The sequence below is a fragment of the Aythya ferina genome, assembly GCF_964211825.1.
Source record: "Aythya ferina genome assembly, chromosome: 3".
Taxonomy (NCBI): Eukaryota; Metazoa; Chordata; class Aves; order Anseriformes; family Anatidae; genus Aythya; species Aythya ferina.
This window is the reverse complement of record NC_140298.1, coordinates 37927047-37951474: the sequence shown is the minus strand read 5'-3', so window position 1 is coordinate 37951474 and position 24428 is coordinate 37927047. Positions and strand designations below refer to the sequence as shown.

At 42.0% G+C, this 24428-nt stretch overlaps 1 protein-coding gene across 2 annotated transcripts in view; it reads left to right on the top strand.

The window, feature by feature from the left end:
* Window positions 1-2572: 2572 nt before the first annotated feature.
* The window catches only part of PRKCE (protein kinase C epsilon), a 298000-nt gene continuing 276144 nt past the window's right edge, over window positions 2573-24428 (top strand). The window contains exon 1 of one of the 2 annotated variants that reach the window (XM_084514879.1): window positions 2573-3761. In XM_084514879.1, coding sequence (XP_084371005.1) covers window positions 3414-3761 — 348 coding nt within the window. In that variant the 5' untranslated portion in view covers window positions 2573-3413. The remainder of the gene's footprint in view (window positions 3762-24428) is intronic. The other variant, XM_084514878.1, reaches the window with a different exon arrangement.

The window sequence follows — 24428 nt, the reverse complement described above, 5'->3', positions numbered from 1 at the left end:
TGTTCACTGTACCTGAATTACTGGATTTTAAAAATATTGTTCTCAGTTCTTTTGGTAAATTAATAACTTCTTAGTGTAAAAGTTTGCACAACATATAGAAGTTTTCTCAAATTTATTTTTTTTTTAATATATACATATGTACATTTAAAAATTAAAACGGTGTAAGGTACATGTATTTTCCTAGCCAGTGTAAGGATGGAATGGTATGATCCTAAGTGAGTTTGCAAATCCATATTCATGCAGGCAGTCTTACAAAAAATGTCATGTGAAATCAAACCTTAGCTTGTTTCAGTGCATGGAAAAGAGTAGATGGGTTAAATTAAACAGTAGGGCCTAGTTGTGTATGCAGTAGATTATAGATGTAATTAAACAAATACAAGATTTATTAATATTACTTTGTATATTGTATTAATAGTCTGATTTATTCAGACTTGCAATATGCATGTGTGATCTTACAGAGATGTTAGGTTATTAAACTCACCATGGAGACTGTGTTTACCTAAATCTTACCTTGGGCATTCAAAATATATATAGTTGTAGGTCGTTTAAAAATAAACAGAAAAAAAATAAACAGTGTATCAGTTCAGCTTCTGTATTTTCCAATAGCTAAGAAAACCGAGCACATAGTTTAGATTGCCATTATTCAGAACCAACACAAACACATCCAGAGGAAATATTTAATTACAGCGTGTGTTGTTCCTCACACATTAAAATTAAGAGCATATAGCTCAATATATAGTAGATATATGCCAGGTTGTGAATGGGGGAGGGAAGGAGTGGGTGATTCTTGTATTTCTGGGGGGCCTGTGGATACAATCCTTTAGAGCAGTAACGTGATAGATGAACCACAGCTGCTGTGAGCCCAGGAAAGGCTGAATTGTGAAGGAAGACAGTTCCTGTAATTGGCTCCGTATCACAGCTTTGTATCAAACGATTGTACTCGGGGATTGTCAAGATGATAATGAACATGGAGATTTTCCTGTACTTCTGCTTTTACTAGTAGATTAAGTGGCAATAGGCACAAAAAGGCTTTCTTCCATTAACGTGAATGCTCTCATGACCCTTAGGCTTCATTAGTACTGTATCTTCTACCTGGAAACTACTGTGGAAGCACAGATACAGGAGCTATTTCTTCAGCTCCAAATATAACGCCTTGCCTTCTGAGCCATTACTTGCAGAAATCCGTAATTACTTCATCTTTGCTCTCCACTCAGGAATGCCAGGTCCAGACCCAGGACTCGGTGCTAACCCTTTGTGTCCTCACCTGAGCGCATCCTGGCACCAGGCTGCTTCTTCTCACCTCGCCTGAACTGCCGATGCACCCCTTGCATAGCAGAGCTGGCCCTGGATTTTAATTCTGATATGAAAGTGAATTCAAAGACCGTGCGACGGCTAAGTCCATCCTGATGACTTTCTCACAAAAAAAGCTGGCAAGATCAGCAACTAAAAATAAACAAGGCAGCGATATTTTTTTCACTAGAGGAAACCAACTGGAGCCCACGTCTATGCACGTTTGTGCAGGGGAGGGGAGAGCTGTAGTTTCCTGGTTATTCCCTGCAGTTGTCAGCACCATGGCGATGAACATGACTGAAATCTTACGCGATAAGCTCGATAACGAGGCACATACACCCTTTTACAAGACCCCCCCCCGGGCTCCTTTCAGCATCTCCCACACCCAGCAGCGACGATTCCTGCGGGGGAAGCGCCGGGGCGGGGGGAAGGCAGGTGACCCGCAGCCCCGCCGGGCCGGGCCGGGCCGTGCCGGGCCGCCACCTCCCGACGGCGCCTCCCGGCCTCGTCCCCGGGCGGTGTGAGGCCGCTTCCCCGGCGGGGGAGCCGCTGCCTGCCGCCGGGCCCCGCTGAGGAAGCGGGGCCGTGAGGGGCCGGAGCGGCGGGGGTCGGGGCCGGGGCGCGGCGGGGAGGCCGCCGGAGGGCGGCGCTGTGAGGGAGAGGGGAGGCAGGGCCCGGCCGGGGGCGGGCGGAAAACCCGCGGGGAGCAGCGAGGCGGGGAGGAAGGAGGAGGAGGAGGAGGAGGAGGAGGAGAGGGGCGGTCGGGTGCTTGAATAAAACCTGAGGGGCTCGGGAGGAAGGCGGTCGGGGATGGTTTGTGTGTGTGTGTGTGTTTTTTTTTTTTTTTTTCCTTCCTACGCCACTTTTATCCCGTGAGGGGGACGAGGGAAGGAAGTACAACGACAGCGGCGACCGTAACAAAGCTGTAAATGATAATAAATGATAATAATAATAATAATAAAAAAAAAGTGCGCGGAGGCCAGCCCGGAGGAAGACGAGGGCTGAGGAAAGGCGGGCGCAGCCGGGGGCCCCCCGAGGGCTGCGCTGCTCCCCCTCCACCCCAGCCAGCCAAACTTTGGGCGCCCAGCCGCTGGCACACTCACACTCTCACACACACACTCACACACACACTCGCACACTCACACACACACTCGCACACACACACTCCGCTCGCACACTGACGTCTTTTGCGCATTTCCTGCACGGGAGCGAGCGGCGGAGCGGCGGCGGGAGGCGGGGAGGGAAGGACGGAGGGAGGGAGGGAGGGAAGGAGGCGGCGGCTCTGCCCATCGCCAGGGCGGCGGCCGCCCAGCCGGAGCCCGCCGAGCCCCGCTCCGCTCCTCTCCGCGCCCCATGCGCGGGGGTGGCCGCGCTGGGTCCCCGGCCTTGGCGGAGGACGAGGAGGAGGAGGAGGCGCGGGGGCTGCTGCTGCTGCCGCTGCTGCTGCCGCTGCTGCTGCTGCTGCGGGCTGCGGCGCGGATGGAAGGTCCCCGGGTGGATGGCTGCTGCTGCTGCTGCTGCTGCTGAGCGGAGGCTGAGCCGTAGGCAGGGCTGGGGGGGCGGCCGGTGACTCGTGCGGGTGTCTCTGTGTGTGTCTGTGTGTGTCTGTGTGTGTGTGCGTGTGTGCGGAGCGCTGCGGGGCTGCCCCGGGGCAGGGCTGGCGTGTGCGGGAGCCTCGGGTCGCGGCGCTGCCTCCCTCGCACGGCCCGAGCCGGGATTATGGTCTAGGAGGAGGGAGGAGGCTTTCGCTCGCCCCCCGGCTCTGCCCTGCCCGGCTTTTCGGGGGGTTTGTGCAGCCGCCGGCGCCTCCCCCTCCCCTGCGGCCCCCCTCCCTTGTTTTCCGTTAGAAACACGGGCGAGAAAATAAATGCATTCACTGGGTGTCGCAAGAGCAAAGGCTAAATAACCAGAGGTAGCGGCACGGCGAGGGTCGGAGCCGCGCTGCGTCCCGCTCCCCCCCTCAGACCTGCCCCCCTATTTATTGGCGAGACCTCCTTCCCTGCCTCCCTCCTTCTCTCCCTCCCTCCTTCCCTCCTTCCCTCCCTCCCTCCCTCCTTCCCTCCCTCTCTGTGCGAGCGCGTTGTGCGAGTGCTTGATCCCAGGAAAAGTGCAGCCGTCCAGCCATGGTGGTTTTCAATGGCTTGCTGAAAATCAAGATCTGCGAGGCGGTGAATCTGAAACCCACGGCGTGGTCGCTGAGGCATGCGGTGGGTCCCAGGCCACAGACCTTTCTGCTGGACCCTTACATAGCCCTCAATGTGGACGACTCCAGGATCGGGCAGACCTCCACCAAGCAGAAGACCAACAGTCCCGCTTGGAACGACGAATTTGTCACCGACGTTTGCAACGGCAGGAAGATAGAGATGGCTGTTTTCCACGATGCCCCCATCGGGTACGACGATTTTGTAGCTAACTGCACTATCCAGTTTGAGGACTTGCTGCAGAACGGGAGCCGCCACTTTGAGGACTGGGTGAGTGTTCGCGCCGCAGGTACGGACGTGTGCACATGATGTGCAGTGGCACCACTCTGGGTGCAACATCTGTATTGCAGAGCTAGGTTGCCAAGGGCATGTAATAGCTCTGGAGGCTTTTCATTATTTCCATGCTTTGTTATACTGAGATAGTCATGGTTACTGTGTGTCTAATGCATGTGGTCCACAGACACGGGAAGAAGGAAAAATAGGGTGCATCTAAGTAAGAGATGTGTAATTACCACTTCAGGTTCTGAAATTATGTTACATAAACACAAGTCCTGTTGTCTTATTGTGTGTGAAACCCGCCGGCCAGATACATCCATACAGAGCATCACTGCAAAACCCAGAGCCAGCTCTTAGACTGAGTTCTTCGCTTTGGTGTGAACTGATGAAGCCGTGACGAGGTCATGACAAGCCTTTAAAATGCAGGTCTGACCTCTGATCTGAGATGCTTTGGGGTCCTTGTATCACTTGAAAGCTGACTGCATCGATGCTGATGCTCGTTCTTCCCCTAGATGGTCTGGACCTTTGTGCATAGACCTAATGCAGTGCTTCTTCAAATGCCTGAAATTGATAAAAGGGTTCTGGTGGATTTTGGCCCCAACCAGGCAAATTCTGCTGCCTGCATGCACAATGTGTTTAACAGCTTCTGCTGCATCTTAAAGACCCAGAGGCTAAGGTGCCTCGGTGGGGGTGCAAAAAAAGCTGGAAAATCCTTGGTCTGACAGCCTCAGGTACAGTGATTTAACACTGGAAAATAAAACAAAAAGAAGCACGAGAAACATGAATATGCACATTTCTGCAGTTAAACAGTTAAATGGTATATTCTTTATATGAGACGTGCAATAGAATGATGTTAGCTGTCTTCTGATTTTTAAATGTGCCCTGCTTGACCAGCCGTCTGAAACGTTTATGCTCATCTTTTCTTGTTTATTTGTTATGGTCAAAGATACTAGGCAGGGGAATGTTTTGTTGGCAAACAAAGAACCCAGGACCAAAGTGAAAACAGCAAGAGTTAACAGCTCAGAGTTTCATGTATCCTTTGGAGCTTCTTTACTTAAAGCAGTGCTAGAAAGAGATACCAGAACAATGGAAAGGCGTGAAAGAATTGTGCTCTATGCTGATTAAGAGCTGAATAACTTTACTGTTACAACTTAAATGTTTACAACTTTAAAATATTGCCCACTTCTTCTATGTATGTTACATTGTGACAATTAAGATCTAGATTATTCTGATGCTCAATACAAGCTACATGTTAGTAAGCGTGGATTGTAAAACTGGGCGATAAGCAACGAAAAAAATGCCAAATCAGGAAAAGACAAATGCAGCAGTATTGCAGATGTCTTTTACCTGGATTGAATGATAATCAAGTAGTGATCCTTCTGTAAACAGTGGGTACTTCATCTTTGAGGCCAATGGGATGAGGATGTCATCACAGATTTTTAGTGAAGGAATAATTACGTATGTGCTTTCTGTGTATGGTACGTGTTCAGAGTTTGTTGCCAGATCTGGAAGGACCTTGCAGGTTACAGATGACAAGTTTGATTTTTGGTGGGCTGGTGTGTGAGGGTACCTCCTGACTGTGATTTTTAAGGTGAACTTAAACGTCCAAACATGTTCCCTAGATAAATAGTGGAATTTAACAGATTGAGGCCCTCTGTAAACACCGTCTGGGAGGAACTACATAGCTGAATCAGATAAATGCTATATTTTATTGCACCAGGATTCATTGCTGTCCAGCATTTACTGGGTGGGAGGAGACAAGGGAGTGACTACAGTTGTTGTCTGTTGATGTGACAGAGTTGAGTAGATGGCTTTGGGTCCTAATTGGTTAGCTCATTGTAATACGGTTTCTGAAGCATCATTTACTTCTTGCTTGTGTGTGCTGTAAGTCTCCATAGTGTGGACTGTGTTTGTGCAGTGCATATAATGCACAGAGAACACCACCCGATCACAGTTGGAGTTGGGGGGCAGGCGTGTATGGGATTGTTCTTTACATTTTCCCAAATCTTCCAATTTACTGAATACGTCGTTGTTGTAATACTGTGTTTATTGTATTGCTAATAGGTAGGGACCCTCAGAGAACTGGCGTTTACAAAATCACATTGTTTTTTTCATCTGATTTCACTGAGTTAAATCAAGGCCTGTGGCCATAGCATCTCTGTGGAGTGTATAGTGAAGCACATAGATTTATTGGTATCTTCATCAGTGTCTAGAGTCTGTATGAACACTTTCAAAAAAAAAAAAAAAAAGAAGAAGTCTTCTCTGAAATGAAGTAGTTGAATGGCTTTCACAGGATGAGGAAAATGCACATGGCCTAAACCAACATAAGACTAAGACTGGGCACATCACAGTCAGTTTGTTCTGTTTAATAAGAGGGCTAATTCCTTCATTTCACTCTTGGCATTTAAGCTAGATATTTTTCTAGTACTCTTCCTCAACTTTATAGCAAGCAAATTAAACGCAGCTATCACAGGAGCTCATTCCTCCTTGCCTAAAATATCAATTGCAACCTAAGAAACACTTCTGGAGACTATAAAGCATTTTTATGCCATTCTTAGGGCGTCCCTTCAAGGAGTCCAAAAAGTTGGAATGGGGAACCATGTACTTGTTGAGTATATTCAATGTAGTTGCATTGCTGCCCCTTTTTACCTTCAGAATGATGCAACAGTTCTTTCAGGATTGGACTGTCACTATTTAAATAACTTTGAGAAAAAGCTCGTATGCTGAGAACAGCTCTTGTCAATATATTAATAGCTTTAATGCATTCAGTATTGTATAATACTGCATGCATTTTTGGAAGGAAAATTCAGTATTTGTTTTATAATATCTGCACCAGGCTCAAGGTTATGTGACTTATCCTGTAACATATTTCTAGGTTCTTGTCAGAAGTCCAAAATGAAAAAAGGGCTTGCAGAGAAATAATGTTTTGGTTCTTTTTTTTCCCCCTAAAATGAAACTATTCCTCTCTTTAGCCAGCTTACCTACTTTGATTATTATTTACCATTGTGCACATCCCCATATGTTTTCTAAAAGATGAGTTTTTTAGGAAAATACTGGGTATTTTTCTCACTGTTAAGCCTGTGCTATATACTGATGCCATGGTTACGGTGGAAACACTAATGATAAACAAGTACAAAGCTTGAAATCATGATAGCGTCTATTGTGTTAGGACGAGTAAGATAAATGTGCAAAATTCTGGTTTCTTTTGTCTGCAGAGTATTCAGCAGTTGCAAAAATGATTTTTAACCTTACGGTATGTGTACTCCCTGAACATATATATGCAGAAAGATGGAAGTTCTGGCCTAACACAGTTGTTCATATTTTACCAGATGGAAGCTTTTAAACAAAATACAGGGATTTTTTTTTTTTTTAAAGGAAGAACAATAATAATAATAATAATAATAAAATGTTTTGGTTTCTAAAAAAGGTATAGTGACAATTAAAAAGATGGCTGCTTTTCCAGTGGTGCATCAATACAGACATAGCACAGTCAAAGTGTCAGTTTTGCAGATTTTTTAGTAATGGCTACACTGCAGTTTTAAAGAGAGCTTTGGATTACAGATTCTTCTGTAAGCCAATGACACATTATACAGAATGGCACAAGGCATTTTCAAGAGGATGTTGGTGAACTTACATTTTGGTAAATAAGAAATGCAGAATGATAAGCAACCTGAAAGTTCTCACTGAAAAAGAAGCCTAGCTTAACTTGCAAGCTTTAGCTATATCTTTTGAGTTTGGTGATTCACATAATAATGAAGCATGTCTTTATCTGGTTTTCTTACATTTGGTGTATGTAAATGTTGCAGCTGAGTTGGTAATAGAGCTACGCTTTTATCAGTAGAATTTAAATCGGGAAGGAAAATTCCTTTAACATTTAGCCTTGTGGTTATACTTTTGTGAATTAGAACGATTGATGTTTATGTGTTTGGATGATTGGTAATATGGGTTCTGAGTTCATGTCCACTTTTCAGAGTTGACGATAGATGAAATCAGTGTAACTGGACCAATGCCAAGGACTCCATCTAAGGGTCTTAGCCATTAGCCTGACTGTGCACGAGAAAACCTATTGAGTCGTCGTAAGAAATTCTTCTGTAGGCTGAGTAGCAGAACTTACTGAATCAGTCGGAACATCACAACATTTATCAAGAAAAGCCTTTATTTCCACTGAAAATATTTTACAGCTATATTTAGGTTAATGAAACAAGTTTAGTTTTCTGCTGTCTTAAAGAAATCCCTAATGCTGTCAGGAAAGAATTAAAACACAGATTTCAGTGATATTTTCTTTGCCAGTCTTAAATGTCTGCCATTCTAGTTTTGTTTTCTTTCAGTGCTGATTCTTAAGATCTTTTCAAACGTACTTTAAAAAACATTCTTTCATATTTCCATTTTATTAATGTGAAGTTAGTCATGCAGCTGTGCCACTTGCATACAGCAAGTTTATTATGAATTAATTTTACATCTCAATAACAATTTGATGACGAGTTAGGGGAAATGAAATGGGGAAAATGCACAGCTTTACATACTCATTGAGCTGTTGAGGTACGTGTTTTTGCATCATGCTTACAGCATACCATTGATGAAATTTTCCTGTTGGAGATACTGTGTCCCGGGTCTCCAAGCTGCAGCCCTTAAGGTTAGGCACCCAGGATAATGCAGCGCTGAATGTGGTGGTGCTGACCTCTCATCAGAGGTGTTTGACGTAAGGAGCAGATGCAAGGCAAAATATAGACGACAGCTCCTGCCTTTGAAATGGCTGGCAATAACAGTAACAAGCATGCCATGCATTAGAAAATCCAAAAGCACCTTAGAAAAATGTCAGTATTTTTTCTTCTGTTTCAGGAATCGAGAAGGAGGGCAGTAGCAGGGGAAGGATTAAAACACGCTTGAGTCCTCAGTCCTGTGAGCTGTCCATTTACTTGGGAAATAAACCATCTCCTTCCAGCTCCTCCTGTCTGAATTAACTGGGAAGACTGGTTAAGGGCTTATAAGAGTGTGTTTGGGGGGGTTGTTTGTTTGCTTAATAGCCTTCCGTCTTTTCTTTTGCTGAAGCGGCACCTCATTTTTGTCAGTACTTGATATGCTATAGCTGGGAGGCAGAGAGCAGAGTGGTGATATTTTGTCACAGGTCAGCCAGCACGTGAACCTCTGCTTGCTCCTTACACTGTTGAAGGTTGTTGTTGGGCTAACAGAGTGTGACTTGCGTATTTTCATTTTTATTTTCATCTACCAGCTGAAGTCATCTGTGCTGATGGTGTTGAAAGGCCTAGGATGCAGCTTGTGAAAGCTTTACATCTCATCTAAACTGCAGTTTGTGAGCTGCTGAAAAGCGTTGTTATCAGAAGAGTATTTGTTGAAATGGAAGGGAAATTGCTGTCCCATTTGATGGATTTCTGTGTTACAAGGCTGTCACTGGGCAAGGTATATGTTAGGCCTGGGGGGTGAGCATGGGAGTTAGCAGGGAGCGGCAGGGCTTTGCAGGGACTCGTGTAATTGTGAGGGTGGGTGGTTGAGAAGAGGAGATGGGAGATTTTGGAAAGCACTTTGCACAGGGAGGGGCTTCCTCGCCTTCTCCCCCGGCCTGTCTCCCTCCTGTGCCTCCTCTTTTCCCTCTCTGCTGGGGATATGGTACAGTCGCCACGCAGCTCACCCACTCCCTCATATCAATCCCTTTCTGCAGCTGCACAAGGCTACTCCTACTCCCTGCTAGAAATGTTCTCTCCTAGCAGCAGCTCCTGCTCACCTGCAGTACTTCCCAGCCTGCTGAGGAGCCATAGAGGGGGAAAAAGCTGCCTCCGCAGCTACTGCTGCAGGGACAGGGAAAGGGCAACGTGGGGAAATGGAGAGATGAAGCAAAGAGAAAAACCTGGAGGAGGATTATGAATAGTTGCTGCTGCCCCACATCCTCCAGCTGCCCTTTTGGCAGCAGCAGAAAGCTGCACATGTAGAAGAGACTGGGATGAGCTGGCATAGGCAAATTGACTGGTTAGTTGATGGCCTTCTGTTGCTCACTGACCTGTATTTTTTCCTTTTTTTTTTTTTTTTTTTAACTTGCTTTGCTCAGTGCGTAGCTTTCAGTCTCACTTAGGTCCTGAAAAATTTGCTCAGGGCATGGAAAGTGTGTAGCCAAACATGGCTTTCGCTTAGCGCTGAATTACTTGTAGGTCAGGATTTGACCCTACAACTGGACTGAACCTCCTCTTACTGCTGCTAATACCAGTGCTGGTAACGAGTTCCTGGTGATGATAGCACTTCTGCTGAGCTCTATAGAAAGTGCCTGCAAAATGAAGCTGTCAGTAATGGAGTCCAATTCATAGCTATCAGTTCTAAGCTGGGCTTTTAGAAATGTCCAGATCTGATGACAACAATTCCTACGTCTTCTTTTTGAGCCAGTTCTCAGACAGTAGATATCACTACTGCAGCTCAGGCGGCTCCATAGACATTGTGCAGAACTTCATGGTTGTGAGCAAACCACTGAGCTCACTGGGTTCATTGGGTTCACTGCATTTCATGCAGGCATGTGTTTAAATTCTTTCCTGAACTGGGGCCTGTGTTCCAAGGGAAAACTGAGAATAAATACCATTTAACAACATCCTTTACTTTCATTTTACCCTTACTGATTTATTATTCTTCTGCAAATCTTGCATATGCAAGCCTGGTTTCTGCTTTCCTCAGCCATCAAAACTAAATCTCTGCCTTCCCCATCCAGAGTTCTTTAAATACTGCTGAAATGAGGATTTAAGTTGGAATTGTAGGACTTGGCCTCTAAGTACAGTTAGTTTCCACTCCCTAATTAAACTTCCATCTAAACAAACTGGTTTGGGGTTTTCAGATTTTGAAGGGGTGTGTGTGTGTGAATTCATTTTATAAAATGTTGGAGGTGAGATCCTTTCTGCTTGGAACTGGATGCTTGAATTCATTTCTGCTTTATCCAGTACTAGCTTATTCCCCTTTCTCTTACTCCAGTTACTAGACTGTAAGACAGAGAAATACATCTATTCTGTCCAGTTCATGGTAAGAGAGGTTTTGGAAATGACAGGGTATGCCAGTAATGGGAAGTCTGTGGTCACAGAGGACTGAAAAGAGACTTTCCCTGTGTTGCGTCCACATGGAAAGGTAGGGCTGGAACTGTCTGGATATGGAATAAGATCAGAAGTCCAAAGACAGCTTGGAAAACAGCCAGTTTGGAGGGGGAAACAAACCAACCCTTTTGTCTCTTGCAAGAAGCTAGACTGAGTAAGATCTGAAGAGCAGGGTTATCTTACTTGCCCTTTTGAGTCATGCAAATTGAAGCAGTTACAGGGGATTCTACCAGCTGAGGGCAAAGCGGTCATTGCAGAAGGCTGACAAGAAGTTTCAACCTTGTGTTTTGTAAGCAACTGCTTTCCTGTTTGGCAGGCAGTCACTAGAAGATTTTAGATGCATATTCGGCAATATTAAGTATGAAACTGCAACTGTAAAACTTGTAAATAATTTTAGAGATTGGGTAACTTTAATGATAGTTATCTACTTTACACTATATTGTAGTAAAGCAAAATGCAAATGAATAGGATTTAAGAACATCTGCAACATTGTTACCTACTCTGATTGTTAGTCACAGTCAGTGGCTTGAATTGCTAGTAAAGGTGATTTCTAAGTGTCCTTTTGCTTATATACCTCTATGAGTTAAAAAAAAATAAAAATGTCATTGCTGTGATTTAACAGAAATTACAGAAACCAAAATCTCACATAAGTCTGAACAGCACAGCTGAAAAACCTAGTGATATTGGCACATTGCCATTAAATCTAACAGGAGGTTTAATGTTTATTTTATTGGAAGCATCATTAGAGACATACTACATAGTTCTGTGATTTTTTTTTTTTTTCCTCCCCCCGCTGAACTCTTTAGGGCTTGAATTGTTGAGGAAGAGAAGTAAAGAAGGACCATTGCTTTTGGAATTAAAAGAAGCAAAGTTTGATTCCATCAGAGGCTTGCAGGCAGCCATTTCTGCTTTATATCAGCTAACTTGAGTTGATTTAATTGTTACAGACAACAGGATCATTTTGGTTGTTTCTGGTGTCCTGCTGGGCAATTTCATCGCAGGCAGGAACAAAAAGGCATAAATAATGGCTAGATGTTACCAAATAAATTTAATGTCTGTATTGTTTGAACAGCCAGCCCTCATCATACCTCTATATACAATTCCCTTAAATGAAGCATAGGCAAACTTAAATTGTGTTTCAAACTTAGTACCTTTCAGTACTCAACAATATCAATACGTATCAGGCTTCTTATTGTGGGTGACAAGGATTTCTTGCATGCTTTAGAACCTTTCATTTTTTAGGATGTTGGCCTTTTTGATAGGATTAAAAATATATTGCTTTGCCAAATGTTAGAAGTTAAAAGTATCTGTAGATAAATAGTGAAGGGGTAACAATGAAGCAGACGCAGTGGTGGCAGAGACCTGAAGGGAAGATTTCTGCATATTCTGCAAAGGTGATGAGGAAATGCTTGTAATTACATTGCTTTGTTTCATGCATAGAAGCCAGCATGACATAGTGTTTTCTTCTTCCTTGTTTCTTTCAGTTTCATCATCTGTTCTGGCTTCATGCTGCTAATTCTCTGTCTTTCTTTATCTGTTCTGGATTCAAGATGGTCAAGAAATGATAGAATGACCTTTACAGGATTGCATAAAATTTTGTTGTTGGCAATGCTAGCAGGCTACATGAATGAAATACCCTGCTATAGATCTCTACAGAGGCCTATTGCAAATGCTGTCTTGCTGGGACTGTATTTACTCATAGTATAAGATTTTGTGGCATCTGTCAACTTCACTTTACTTCAAGGAGAAGTTGATCCACAGTCAATGAAAGCAATGAGTGAGAATGGTTTGGAAAAGGAAAGGCTCAATGTCACATGCGCTGCATTCATTTTGTTCTCTTTCTTACGTGGTTCTAGTTGGATTTATTGAGATTTTTTTTTCTTCCTTTTTTTTTTTTTTTTTTTTTTTCTTTCATTCTTGCCTTTTCATTCACTGTTACTCTGTATTGCCTTGGCACCTCCAGAGCATTTGAGCTCATGATCCACTTCTTTTCTCCTCAATCCACAGCTATCACCAAGTACTCATGTCCCAGCTGCCGGTTTTAGTTTTTCCTTCATCTTTCTTGTTATTGCTTCCCTCTATATCTTTATTGCTTTTATTCCCATCACTCCATTGCTCCCTCTCCTTGTCATTCTTGTGGGCCAGTGAGCCCCTCAAGTCAGTGGGACTTAGAAGCATCTTCAATGCCCAAAGCTCTCAGAGTTTTGCCTGGCGGTTCTCATCCCCAGCATATCCCCACTGAGCTTCTCAGCAAGCAGCAGGGAAGTAACCCAACAGACCAGTGGCTGTCTGAGCAGTTATCTTCAATCAGAAGTGATGCATTGAATTTCCAGTTAGTTACACTACAGAAGTGGTTGAAGAAAGAAATGTAGTATGGTAGCTTTGAGCTTCAAGCAAAATTCTCTGGTTTTAGTAGTCAGTGGGGTGTTAAGGGAAGATGATCAGCCACTGGAAATTGGACTTTCCCAAGCAATGGAAACAGTGTTGCAAAATTTTAATTGGTACTGACTATTGGAATTTGCAGCATCTCCTAATCACAGAAAATACCTGATATTGTTTATTATTATCATTATTATTATTATTATTAAACAAAAATAAGGTTTCTGTCTTCAAAAAGTTACAGTTCATGCACAAGTCAAGAGAAAGCAGGTTGAAACAGTAAGACAATACTTACATTGGTTCAGCTTTGCAATAGTGGAAATTTTACTCTAGCTCTGTGGAGATACTGATGCTCTGTACAATGTAGTGTTTCTCCTTAAGGAGTTGACAGCACTTATGATCTAGTCCATGGTTCCCAAATTTCTAGGCATTTCCGAGTATCCCATATTGCTTTAAGAATGTTTGAGATCACCCCCTTTTAGGGAACTGCAGGATTTTTCCATGTAATTCAATGAAAGCTGTCATTAACTGTATTATTACATTTGAGCTTTTTTCCTTATCAGCAGTGGGCTAGAGCACTGCCAGTGCAGTAATCAAATACAGGCACAATATATAGGGTTAATGATAAGTACTAATGTCACTGGGCTGAGATAAGCTGCCTTAAGTTTCATTCCACTCCTGTGCTCTTTGTGCCAGCCAGTTCTCAGGGCCATGTCAAGCCTCTGAGAGGAGGAAAGAAACAAGAAGAGTTTTATTAACCTCTCACCATGATTTTGTAGCAATGTTACCCATTGTATCAGAAACAAGTGACAGCACTTTTCACAAAAAAAAAAAAAAAAAAAAAAAAAAAAAGAGCAAAGCCTTGCCTTGTACCTCTTTCTGGTGACCTTTATGCAATACTTTATTTTTATGTATATATAGTGAAGTCCATTACGTTAAAAAGAATATTGGTTTAGTGGTCACATTTAGGAGGTGGCTCTGCATATGCATTTTTTATAAGGCCACGTAAAAGGTTTTACAATAAAAAATAAACAAGACTGATTTTTAACAATTCCCTGCTGCGTTATCGGTCCAGACACCATCACCTTCACAAACTCCTGTGATCCCTTTAGGTGCTCTTTCCTTTCATCTGTTTTGTCCATTTTTTGCAAGATGCCTCAGATACGGGATCTTATATTGCCTATCATGTGATAGGAATGTGGGGTCCTGATCCTTTTTAAAGGCACTCACTTTGTAACAGTATTATGGTATTGAAAAATAGATCAGTGCAGTCTGTATTGTTTGCCATATGCTAATGACTGCGGGCAGGCAGGACTAAATTTGGCCTACATGCCAATTAAGAGCTGATGTTTTTGTACTCATTTTAATGGGAATTTATTTGAGCGGTATCTTGTGTTCCTGAAACCATTGAGAGTGCTTGTATGATTCAGTTGTGCGCACAGGGATTCCACTGGGCTGTCAGAAGCTTGGAGAGGTGGATAGTTACATATCTATCCCTTGTATGTGTAATGCTGCACTTTACATATTTCTCAGAATTGAGGCCTGCTGTAAATTTCACAAATATGTGGAAGTCACTGAAGAATTTAGGCTCCCAATTCAGCATTCTTTTGAAAATGTTACCCAGCTGTCTTTCCATCAGTGGTTATTTCAGTCTATTATCTGTAGTAAGCTTGGTTTTGAAATTTTGTGAGTCTGTCTACAAGTGCCTGGTGTACTGCTTGTGAGTGTGCTCTTCAGAAAGGTCAGTCTTTTTCTGTGGGATTTCTCATCAGTTTGGTACACGCATTTTTGTTTTCTTCCAATTGACATTGTTCAGAGAGTTGTCTCTGACATACTTCATTGATAAAACAATAGTAAATCACTGGATATTTGAAAAAAAAAAATAAAAATGATCTCTAGCCTTCCTTGAATGTACTCTGGACTTCTAACTGACAGGCTCTAACATGCTCCAACTATTACTTTTTATTTAAAATGTGTGTACACACTCTAGCCAAGCGCTATTTTGTTGTACCAGTGTTACTAATACCGTAAAGCTTTCAAGATCCTTAATATAATTCAACGTTTACATTTTTTAAAATCAGATTACAAATCAGATGTGAACTGTGAGAACGTCATTTTGTCTTTTATGCTGTTCCTGGAGGACTGAGGTAACAACAACAACAAAAAAGCCTCTGAAATTGAAGGCAGGCACACTGAGAAATAGAGGCAGTTCTGGTGAAGCCTTTTTACCCTGCGGCCATCTCCCGCTGTGACTGTATGGGCTTTCCGTGTTTGGGACCTGGGTGTAATTGTGCCTCTGATCAGTAAGACAAATCGCAGGCCGAATATTTTGTAGAACTGCCAAAATGTCTGCAGCTCTTCCAGCAACTGTGAATCAGTCCTGTGCCCTGCTTGCAGACTAGCAAGTAAATTTTGTGTCCCAGCACCAGCGTGCTGGTCTGCAGAGCACCTTTGTGCATGGTTAGTCAACTTTATGATGCAAATAATGGGATGTGTCTGAGACATTTTATGCACCTGTGAAAATTTATGTGATGCAAGTGATATCCCCAGTAAGAGAGAAGTGAGATGCTGGAGCCTTCACAGAGTGTGGATGCATACATACATTTTGGTGGGGTGACAGTTTTGAATGTAGGAGTTATTATTTTCTCTTTGGTAATGCTCATAATGTCTTAGGCAGTGCAGAAACAGAAAATTCATAGCTCCTTCCTGAAGGAGCTTATGCTGTAAAATCAGGTAACTTATTATCTCACTTTTGGATAATAAACTATAACATAAGATCTATAAAGTTTTTTTCTAGCATTATATCAAGATAGAAGTGAAGTACAGAAGCTGTAGAAAACACGTAACAAAATACAAATCTGTGCTTTTCAGAACAGCAATATGTAAAAGAAATTAATGGTGTTATTCCAACCTCAAAAAATATATTTGATGGCTCCTGGAGAAGGAGTGATTGTCTAACTGCCTCGTTAAGGGAGTGTTTTTATTGACATGAGTCAGCAAAGAAAGAAGCTAAAGCTTAAGTTGTGTGCCAAACCAAGCAGCATGTAAATAAAATGGACAGTCAACAATATGAAGCCACTTTGTAATATACCGGCTTACACAAAGAAATTATTTGCAGCAGGCTTTACTGAAAAAAAGTTTCAAAATGACATAGCATGTGAAAACATGAAAGCAGCTATTGTTGGTATTATTTTGTTTTCCTCAGTGTTTGTAGTAACAGGTGAGGTTGGCAAATTCTTTTTTACAGTGCACAAAGTGCGCTGCTCCTGATTACTTTATGGTCTGAAGTCTTAGTGAGCCATGTGATAATGTGTAAGAACTTCATCGTAATCTTGCATGATGTGAACTGGTCAGACAAGTTTTTATGCACCTAGTTGTCCTGCGTCTACTTGTGATATAACGTGTTATCTCCTTTCTCCTCTGTAATTTTTGCCTTTATTTCCATTCACATAATTCCTTCAAACAAATGAGGATGTCAGTAATAAGCAACGCAGGGATGGACACTCACTCATAACGCAGACATAAATCTTCTTATAAAATGAATAGCCCAAGAGTTTGTATTAATGGTTCCAGGAGAGGCCTTTGTCTGCTTTAGATTTACACGTAGTGATACATAGATCTTATCTGTCTTAGGTAGTAATGAAATTCATTAGCACAATATATGAGTCTGGAGAATCTTGAGCGTAGTCATCTTCACAGCCTTCCTAAGAGGAAATGTAATGGATGGGGAAACTATTCCTCCACGTCACCTGGAAGGACGGCACAAGCCTTATTACATTTCTCTTTTTGGAGCTTTGCAACAGAGGTATTGGTATCCTCATTTGTATGGAGAGGAGCCTTGGGCTGAGATGTAGGTTCCTGAAATGAGACTGCTTCTTGACTAATACCTCTCTTAGATCTCTTCTTCTGTCTTTCAGCTTCTTCCTTTTCTATCCAGCATTCTTCTTATTCTGCTTTCCTACAGGACTCTTTCCTAAGGACTCTTACCGTCATGTTTCCTTCTTGTAGCTTAGCTTTTGCAGTCCACTGTGTTGGGGTTTTGTTTATTTGCTTTTTTTTTTTTTTATTATAGAATCATAGAATATCCTGAGTTGGAAGGGACCTTTAAGGATCATCAAGATTCTTTTTTAATTCTCCAGTTGCTTTATTGTGGGGATGCTTTCCTTCAATTGCAGTGAACAAACAGAAATGCAGGGCCTCAGTTTATCTGTGTTTTTGACACTAAAGCCCACTCTGTACAGGTATGGATCTATAAAATCTGGCTTTCAGACACTCAAAGCAGAGTCAATATTTTGAAGCTGGGAGGCCTCTGTGGATGAGTAGTTGGGGGCAGTAACAGCTTTTTCATTGTAACAGCTTTACTGTTACAATGAAAAAATTACTATCTGGAGTTATCCTGCATGCATGACCTTGGAGTATCCCATGTATGAAGCCTGCCTGCTCATGAGTGTAGTAAATAGGCTGTCAAAGGAACTGAAGACCTGGATGTGCAAATCCCTTTTATATTTAGAACTAAACGTTTTAAGCACCTTTGTCATCCTAACTCATCATGTTTTATTTCATTTACAATCCCTTAACTTTAGTTAATATGGTAGAAGAAAACTGCAGACAAAATGTAAAGGTGAAGGGTTTCTTGCTTGGTTGTTCATGCACTTCTGTTTGGATCACTCAACTGAAAAAACAGAACTTCAGTTTCCCAATTTTAGGAACTTGCCTTGTATGCTAGCAGTAGATGTGATAGGTTTTTACAGACAGGCTGAGGATCATACAGTTGGAGCTATGTGAGGAAGGAGTGAGTGCTGAGGAGCAGCTGTGCTGGGCAGCAGGGCCTGATAGCCCGGCACCTGAGTGTGTTTATAAAACAGATACAGCAAAGTTAGATTGGTGTTGCCTGCCTGGCAGACTGCTGGCCTGTGGTTTACACAAGGCTGTCCCTGGTTTTGAAAAAGCCACAGAGTCAGTAGGCCGGATATGCTAACATGTCTTGGGGTTACCATGTTATGCTTCAGGACTGAACCTGAGCGGGAAAAATTTGATGCAGATTATAGCAATGGGGGTTTTATGAGTTTGAGAAAGAGGGATTCAGTGGAAATTAAAAGGAGGTGGGTGTTTAGTTACGTGAAATAGCTTTGCAAAGTTAGTAGTTATTTACTGTGTTTGGAGCTCACATCAGGAGAGGGAACACCACAGCATACCTACTATAATCCTTTCACAGTGGAGAAGTGGCATTCTGTTGTGTCTCTTGATGCTGTGTGTACATTACTGAGCTTCCTTATCAGTATACAGTTAACAGCTGGACTTACAAACATAATGAAAGTTTTTACTTAGTCTATTCATCTGAAAGTTATTCTCCAGACACTACAGAAAAAAGTGTCAAAATGTGGACTGTTATGGTCCATCATACTAGAAGTAGTCAGTGACTGGAATATCAGTTTCATGGTATAATGTAGACGTGAAGGCACTGGAGTACAAAGGTGATGAACTCATGGCTTCAGTTACTTTGAATTATCATCTGTTCATGAGAATTGACTTTAAACTCATGGCTTAAACATTCCTGTATGACCATGAAAAATTTAATGTTGACTTTGCAATACATTGGTCAATGATCTACAGCAAGAAATCACTACTCTTATAGTCTTCTCTTGGATCTGCTTGATTTCAAATACAGGTGGCTGCTGAAATTCCATCAGAATAGTGGCTTCAGGGAGTAAGTTAACAGCCTTCTTACTGTAGGCTTATAACAATTTGATGCCTTTGGCTGCAGAGAAGCTATATTTTTCTTGCACTATCATTATGCAAACATGAGAAAACATGGTGCCTGAATACAAACAATTGCTTGAATTCTCCTGGTGTAACATGTTTACTTTCCTTCTGGTGCAGCAAAACTGATTAAGTATGAGCTTTGTTAAGAAAGAATGCTTTGAATGGATACTAGAATTGAATGAATGCTAGATGAATACAGATTTCTTTATTAATATTGTTGGCAGGTCTGCTGTACAATGTGAGACTGTATCAGTCATCGCCACTTCTATGTGAAGTTAACATTTGTGTCCTCACTTCTTAAAATATGAATGTAGTATATAGATGTTCATCTCAAGGCTGACATGTTTCAGCTGCAAAAAGGAGAGTGTGTAGGACAGATAGCCAGAAGTCCTGACAGCATCTCTGCTCAAAAACTGGGTTGCCAGTAAGAGGGGTGATTGAAGACCCAGGGTGGAGGGTGGATAGCTCCTCTGTGCTACGGAAGTCCCCCTGTCCAAAAGCTCACTTCCCACGTTCCAGGGCTTATACCTTCAACCCCACTGAGTCAATGCAACTTTCCTTCAACCCTGCTATCCTAAGTGATAGTGCTTTTCCAATATCTCTTTCCTCTTATACTCTACTCTCCCAGTGGTACTTGCTGTCACTGTTTCATCGGTTGCTGTTAGCGTCTCTTCACATGAGAAGCACCTCACTTCTGCTTCTGACAGAATTTAGAAATCATTCTGACAGGCTGCATTTATCAAAACTCCTGTGAGGGATCCTGGTTCAGAGAAAGAGGATATAGCCAAGGAAAGACAGAGATGTGATAGCCTGGTTTAAAAAAAAAAAAAAAAAGGAAAGTTGGTTTTGGCTTAAAATAACTTTAATACATGAGGGTAGGGAGGGATTAAATAATTTATCCTTATTTATTTGAGCACATATGTCCAACCCATGCTTGATTTTCTTTACTAGTAGGAATCTAGAAAAGTAGATGCTATTCTCTACCACCTGTGTGTTCTTTTTTCCCTGGAGAAAGAGAAGCTGGTAGCAGCTTTAATTACAGTTAACATATTTAATCACTACAAAGCTTAATTTGAAGACCTACTTTGTTACAGCATGTTTCCCAGTGGCTTGATCCAAATGTGCTTGTACTTCTAGAGTTATAGTGGGTAAAACATTAAGGCTGTGAATACATGTCATAGGAAGAGGTTACATTGACTGGAAGGGGACGCATTGGGCAGCCTCCCATTTAGGACTGTGTGAATGATACCTGTGTGAAAGCAGATACAGAAGGAAAATATGTTATTCAAGGAGAACAAAAGCAAGTTCTGTCGGCTATGTCAAGGCTAAGGCGACTCAATTGAGTTATTACAGGCTCTTATTAGCATGCCTGAAAAAAGTAATGTTCTTTGCTTCAGCTGGGTGGCCCTCAGAAAGGGGAGAGATTCTTTCCTGCCTTTTGAAATCATCAAAGAATATGAGAGTAATCATTTCCAAAGTTATCTCTGTGTCGGAAAGCCTCACTGTTCAGGATAAGCCAGGGTAAACAAAGGACAAATAGGAAGTGACTTTTAAAAAGTATGGATTTGAACCTGTGAGATGCTGAGTGTCTCCAGTGAAATGCTGAGCTTGCTTGATTTCCAGTAAACTTTTGGCTCTCAGTTCTGACAAGATCAGGTCCTAAGATTACATCTACTCTCTGAAGTAAAATTGTGTTACTGCTGTCAGCTTTTTCTGGGGGGCAACATTGCTTGCAGTGCGCATCATCAGTGCTCTGTATGCACACAGACACACTTCAGGAAAGGCAGAAGCTGATCTACAGGGACTATATTGCTTTCACATTTTAGTTGTTTGTCTTCTGTACTACTGAGAACTCCAATAAAAAAATGAGACATCAGAAGGTAAAGCAAAATACCAGATGCATACTTGCAAAAGGAAAAAAATCTTTATTTTTGCTCCCTTGTTTGGGAACATTTCTACATGTTTTGTTTTCTTTATCTAGAGTGAAATAATACAGATTTGTGTATTACTTTTTATCAGTAGATTTCTAAATGGATATCACTTAGTGTGATATGTGTTGAATATTCAGTCAAGACCACTGGGTAAAGGATCCTGCAGCGGTGTTTTCAAGTGAATTGCAAAGACATTCATGTGTAGCTTTGTTGACTTCAGTGGAACCATTCGTGGTGTGTGGGCATCTCTGCTGGCCTGTAAGGAGATTCAGAGCTTGCCCAGGGTATTTGAATTAGACTCCTCCTTTCCCACTAATGCATACTTTACTGTCTGTGTGCAGTTAATTTGCTAACACTATTCTGAGTGCAGTCATTGTTGGCATTATTTGAACTAAGGGTGGGTATAATGAGACTTCACTGCAAGTCATGCTGAAGGAGAGGACTACCTGTTTCTTCACCATAGTTTCTCAAAGTTACACAAGGAAATCTGTATGCTCTGAGCATCAGCTGAGGAATGTATATACAGTATTCAGACCAATTCAGTATTCTCATAAATTATTACTGTTACGATGAGCAAGTGGTTAAAATTTTTACATCTGGTTATTGCAGCTCAATCTCAAAGGGTACTGAAGTGCGTAGTGACATGACAGAAGCAAGGCATGGTTCCTTTTGGCTGAAATATTAAATCTGTGCTAATGTATGGAAGGCTTGGAAAGTCTTGAGTAAAGCATTTTTTTATTAAATAATACATTTCCCAGTTTTGTTTTCTGTGGCTTGAATAAAACTTTTGCATTCATTGACTCTTCTAGTATAGGGATTATAAATAAACTGGAGGCAGAAGGGAGGAAAAAATAGACAGGCTTTTAAAAGAAATGGTGTTTAATTCTACAAAAGCTCCTGCCTCAGGCTTCAGTGCTCAAGGTTTCATCAAACAGGTTCTTCTACCTCTGCTTCCTCATTCTTCCTGAGAAGAGTCAAGCTGACCATGCTCATTTAATCCTAAGGCCTCAGCCTTCCTTGTGCTCCACAGAAACCTACGAGTGTCTCCCTGCCTGTGGACCGGCAGCACCCAGAAAACATTCAAAGTACAGATCCTGAGCTGCAGTTATTTGGCAGGGAGGAGGGTGAATTGTTTTCTAGGACAGCTTTTTTTTTTTTTTTTTTTTTTTTTTTCCCTCACTAGATGGTGACATCTTCTGGGAGGCCACACGGAAGCTGCACCAAATTTAGCAAGCAAGAAAGGAAGTTACTGCTTTGGAGAGGAGGAAGTTTCCTCTCTAGCCTGGGGAGTCTTGCTTCTCATCATGCAATGATGAAAATCAGCCAGGATGGTTCTTAACACAACAAAAAATAGCACAAAGGACAATCCTGGAAAATATGACATTAGTTAGGTTAGGTATCATTTAGTTAGGTGTCATATTAGTTAGGTATCATCATCATGTGGTAGAACAGTATTGATTTCAGACTTCCCTGGATGTTACTGGTAAGGATAATGCCCACTGAAACATTTCCAGACTGTCCCTTGAATCTGTCAATTCTCAGCCTTAAAATAAATGTGCTTCAAACAGTGCCTACTCTGAGAAAAGAACTGAAGTCTTACTGTTGACTGTACCAAAAGGGTCAAAATTAGTTGAATACTAGGAATTAATTTGGAAGTGGAAGATATGACTACCCGTGCTGCAGCCAGGACTGCAGTGATCAAGAATTGGGAAAGAACTGCTCGCAGTTTGTTTACCAATACAGTAAGTAACCGTGTGATATTTTTGGCTTGCAAAGTTTCTGCTTCAGAAAGGGAGGGCAGAAGCCTATGGAGCTTAAAAAATACCTTGTGCTGATTTGAATGCTAGGGTTAAATGTTTCACTACACTGTTTCCCCAAGTGTTGAGCAAGGAAGAAGAGTCACATTTGCCCCCTTCCTTGTTTTCCCCAGTATCTATGGAATAAAGGATGTCTGAAGGAGGGACGCTACCCACACTCTTAATCCTCTTTCACGCTGAGAAAGACAGTTAATAACCAGCGATACCTCATGCAATTTGGGTTGGTTCATTGTGCACTGTGAAGCTCCCTGTGCAGGAGTGCAGCTGGAAGTCTCGTGTGAGAGGTGATGTCCTACAGAGGTGCAACAGCTGGTAGCAGGGAACACAAGGCACAGCATACGTGGAAAGATTTTGAAATCAGTGTGTGCATCTGGAGGTCTGATGGGGAAACAGAGCGCTTCTCTTACATGGGGAAGGTAAAACTCAGCCCTTGCTCTTCTCACACCCTTGTTTTCTATCAGAAAGTGTAAATCAAAGCTGCCTGATGCTCTGGGTAGCACTGCCTGGGTGCAGAGAGGAGGAGAGAAGAAACCTGGGATCATAACAGCAACCTTAAAAAAAAAAAAAAAAAAAAAAAAAAAGAACGCCTGGAAATACCACGGTATTACCTCAGAGAAATACATGTCCCTGATAAATGAGCCTTGGCATCGTTTCTCAAATGCTTACAAGAAATGTACCATCGCAGGCTGTGTTGCAGCCCTCTATAGTCTTAATACATTGATCTGCCTATGGTGTGATTGTGTCACCTGGCTAACACAATTCTCTTGCAAGATACACTGCAGGGTTATTAGATTGCACCTACATTATTCCATGCTATATGATGTATTCAACTTGTTTATATATGGACCTTTCTGCTCCATATGCCTTTGCCACCAAGGGCTTAGTACGTTACCTACGAAGTTGTGTGGGCTGTTCTGATACCTACAGCGCTGATCAGTATCTCATCCTCAGATGGCTGTGCTTCCAAACATGGGCCGAGTGTAGACAGAGGGGGATTAGGAAGATGTCCTTGCTGATCTGGTTATTCAATAATTGCCCACTAGGAGGTTTCTTGCACCTTTGCTCAATGTGTTTTGAAGGGGTTACTGGGAGGTTTCTTCACTGTGCAGACCACGGATGAAAGCATGGCAGTTCCTGTTTGCCTCTGAGGCTGTTGGAGGTAACGGTTCTAAGTCCTGTATCAATGGAAAACGTGGTTTTCTTTTTTTTTTTTTTTTTTTTTTTTTTTCCTAGCTGGTGTGTTTGATCTTTGACTTCTTTGATTAACCAGTTCTGGGGCTTAAAGTGAGACATTGTTTTTTCCATTCTTTGTAGTGTTTTTGGCAAGGGCTGGAGAAAATATAGTTACTGCTCCCTTTTCTGTTTGAGTTCATTTTGTTCTTTGCTCTTTGTGCTTGACTACAAAATGAAATGCTTGCAAATAAACTAAATATTAAAACACAACTCAAAAGTACTTTATATTCTCTCCTCACAAAGCTTGTGTGAAAATAAATAGAAACAGATCATATTGGGAAAATATTTCTTTCCCCCTGCTCCTGAAAATAAAGCAGTCTCTCCATTATTGAAATTTTCTGCAAAGTAAACCACAAGCAGTCAGGCTGAGTGCAAACAGCTACAGGATGATAGCATTGTTTTTGTTGTTGTTGGGCTTTTTTTTTTTTTTTTTTTTTTTTTTTTTACTGCAGCTTTGGC